The 3,755-nt window shown below is 39.2% G+C and overlaps 1 protein-coding gene across 1 annotated transcript; it reads left to right on the top strand.

The window, feature by feature from the left end:
• The first annotated feature begins 1,973 nt into the window (after positions 1-1,973).
• On the top strand, positions 1,974-2,960 carry LOC120380760 (olfactory receptor 49-like). The gene has a single exon (XM_039498699.1). The coding sequence runs from the start codon at positions 1,983-1,985 to the stop codon at positions 2,958-2,960; it is 978 nt and encodes a 325-aa protein (XP_039354633.1). The 5' UTR covers positions 1,974-1,982.
• Positions 2,961-3,755: the final 795 nt, after the last annotated feature.

Here is a 3,755-nt window from a genome sequence, read left to right as displayed (position 1 = left end):
TCCAGTGATGTGAAGCTGAGGATAGAGAAATTCAAACAAGAAGAATGGTGCACATTTTTAAGGGTGAGAATTATTAACTATTGGGACAATTTACCTAGAGATGTGGTGGATATTCCATCACATAAAGACATTAAATGGAGTTTGAATATCTTTTTAAAAGATATTCTCTACTTCAACCACAAGTTGTGGATTTAATTGAGAAATTACTAGATACAATGTTATGGTTTGTGATGCTGAAAGTAAATTAGATGTTTTTTTGACAACTAATTGGTTGTTTGCTCTGAGGGTGGTGACATGAAAAGCAATTGGGGGATTTGTGAGGGATTGACCTTTTTATTATAGTTCTGATGCAAAGAAAATGAAATTTACAGACTATATTTGGGGTCATCAAAAGATTCAGTTTCTGTGCTCAAATGTAGTAGTTGTATTAAATAGGCTTCTTGTTATCATTGATAAATATTTTATTCTTTCTAGGAAATATAATGGGGTTGTGAATATTTTTTACTTTGATTAAGGGTTCGCCCACTTTGAAAGGTTGAAAAATATTGCTTCAGGTCAAGCATAAATGTGAAGATTGGACTATGTTAACTTGAAATTGCATTGTGTGAGATGTATTATAGACTAAATCTTAAGGAAAATGGACTGAGAAGACTGAGAGGTCATGGTGAATAATCAGTTGAACATGAGAACCTAGCTCGGTCCTGAGGCCAGACAGGTGAATGCCGTCTTTGGGTAGAAACACAGGAAGTCCCAAGAAGGAGAAGAGAGGTTGTTTTTCCTTTGTATTTGGCTCTGGCACAGCTGCTGCTGGAACACTTGTGGCTAGTTCTGGAGTGCACAGTTGAAGAAGGATGTTAATGAATTGGGGAGGTTCAGAGATGAATCCCAAGAATGATTAAAGATTTGGAAAACATTCCTTAGCGTGTTGTATTCAAGGAGTACAATATACTCGCTTAACAAAGAAGTAACTTGTTCCCAGTCTGTAAGTCTGTACATGAAGAACAAATATTTCAGCGTAGCAGAAAAAGGTATAACAAGGTCAAATGACTGGACGTCAAAGCTAGAAAAATTCAGACCGCAAAAAAGATGCACAGTTTGGAATAGAGAGGGGGAATTAACCATCTGAACAATTTACAATTCTCCAAACACTAGTAGTTTTTAAATGAAGATTAGGTGTTTTTCTAACAGATAGGCTCTAATTCAAAATGTATTATTTTGGGACATTCAACAGCTGGAGTTATATATGTTATCAGACTAGATGATCAGAGTGATCAGAGAGGTTCCCTCAGGCCCTGGAATCTAAGATGAAGTACGTTGTAAAAAAAAAAAAAAGTCCAAAAAGAATCTATGCTGCTGAATGCTCAGACTCACAGAGGCTTGGAATTCTGGATGGCTTATTTGTTTTCATTCATTTATTTAAAGGGTCACCAGTTGTCTCCAGAGGACAGGGGGAGCTGGATCAAAGAAGTCATTCAGGCGCCTGGACTCTGATCAGGAAGGGAATTGCTGCCAGACTCTGATAAAATCTGACTTCACTAGCAGCGTGAAACTAGAAGGTGACCAAATTCTTTGTCTATATTTAAGTTTGGTCAGGGTAAATACAAGATTACTGGTTTTTCAAACAGAACTCAGGGGCACAGTCTGTCGGTGTTTTTTAAAACGACCTGCAGGGCCCTTGAAATAGAATTATGAAAAAAATGGCACCTTTTATTTAGCTGCAAGCATGAGTAGAGGAAGTTTAGAGGAGTCTAAAGGCTGCAGTAACAAACTTGGTGTTGAATAAGGGTGTTCCCAGGGAGGAGCAGGTCATGGAAACAAGTTAGGGTTTAACGGAGGAGTTACTAGGTAAAATCCTATGTCATATGAATATGAACATAGATTAGAAACTAACAAGGTTCCATCTGGCATTAATATCACTGTATCTGTGAAAATGCCTTTTATTTTCACTTTTACTCTTTCTACAGCCCAGGCTGACGTTGGACATGGAGGATAGAAATGGAACAGGTGTGTCTGAGTTCATCCTACTGGGATTTTCCAGCCTTGGTGAGAAACTGCAAATTTTCCTCTTCCTGGTTCTTCTCCTCACCTACCTGTTCACAGTAACAGGGAACGTGGTCATCATTTTCATAGTGTGGCTGGATCGCCGACTCCACTCTCCCATGTACTTTTTCATCGCCAATTTGTCTTTCTTGGAAATCTGGTTCACCTCGGTCACAAGCCCTAAGATGATGCTGAACTTCATGTCAATTAACCAAACCATTTCATTCAATGGTTGCATAGCCCAGTCATATTTCTATTTCGCCTTGGGTGGTACAGAGTTCTGCCTCCTAGTGGTCATGTCCTTTGGTCGCTATGTTGCCATCTGCCACCCTTTGCAATACGCCACCATCATGCATTCGAGACTCTGCATCCAGCTAGTCCTTGTTTCATGGCTGGGAAGTTTCACAGTTATAAGTTTACGGATGCTCCTGATTTCGAAGCTGAGATTCTGTGGGCCAAATGTGATCAACCATTTCTTCTGTGACAATTTTCCCCTCTTCCAACTCTCCTGCACAGACACCAGTGGGGTTAGGAGGGCAGACTCCATTTTGAGCACAATTATAGTGCTGAGTTCATTATGCTTGATAATGTTGTCGTATGTGAGCATCTTCTTCTCTATTCTGCGAATCCCAACAGCCACAGGCAAACAGAAAGCTTTTGCTACCTGTGGGTCGCACCTCACAGCTTTGGCTGTTGTCTATGGAAGCTGCATTGTTTTGTATGCCAGGCCTTCAGGAAGTTTCTCCTTGGATGTCAACAAAGGGGTGGCTCTGCTGAACACCGTACTGTACCCTTTCCTCAACCCCTTTATCTACAGCCTCAGAAACAAGACTGTGAAATTCGCTCTGAGAGAAACCTTTAGTCGGGGAACAAAAAGTTGTTCCCCAATCTGTGAAATGCTTCTGGATAGCTACAAGTAAAGCAACAAAATGATAATGAGAAGGCATGAGTCAATCTGTTAATGTCTAGTGCAGTTCTGTGTAATAGACCTTTCTCCACTTGTATTTTTCATAAATAAACATTTAGTCAATTCTAATGTTCATGGAAACAATTAAAATAATTTTGCATCTCTTGAAAGTGCAGAACTGTCAGACATTTGAGATCATAGTACAATTATCCACAGAACAAATGCAGCATTGACAGTAGCAGAGCAAAGTCCAAGACTAGCACACCAATCCTCTAAAACCAATTTTCCTTCCTAACAAGATTCAGGATAGTAAGAACAAAAGCTGAGCTTTTCATATGAGCTAAGGGGTTTAGGTGCCCAAATTCCAATGAATCTTAATGTAGCTGTGTAACTTAAGACCAAATTTTCAAAAGAATTTAGGCACCAAAAAAACAAGTGTATATCTAGTGGGATTTTCAGAAGTGCCTGGGCACTGAACTACCATTGATTCCCAGTAGGCATCTATCTACTAATCAATTATTTTCCCACTGAACATCTCTATGAGATGGAAAATAGAATTTCACCCAGTAATTCTGTGCTGGGCACAATACTTGTATTTGAGTTACAAAATATGTCCTTTTGAAAGTCATCTAGTCTTTTTTATACCCTCCAAGAATTGGAGAATTTTTTACATTTTTATGCTAGCTTAAAGAGCCCTGTGGTATCTGATCTAACTTCTCCTTGTTATGGTAGGTTCAGTTCTCTTTCTCTTTTCTAGGAACATAAGAGCAGCATCCAACAATTGGTGAAAAAGCATGAATCAGTCTCC

The sequence above is a fragment of the Mauremys reevesii genome, linkage group 13, assembly GCF_016161935.1.
Source record: "Mauremys reevesii isolate NIE-2019 linkage group 13, ASM1616193v1, whole genome shotgun sequence".
NCBI lineage: Eukaryota > Metazoa > Chordata > Testudines > Geoemydidae > Mauremys > Mauremys reevesii.
The sequence above is the reverse complement of the archived record's forward strand: the minus strand, read 5'-3'. Positions and strand labels throughout refer to the sequence as shown.

Excerpts from the sequence above, each read along its gene's own strand:
- LOC120380760 (XM_039498699.1), top strand. The coding sequence starts at position 1,983 with ATGGAGGATAGAAATGGAACAGGTGTGTCTGAGTTCATCCTACTGGGA.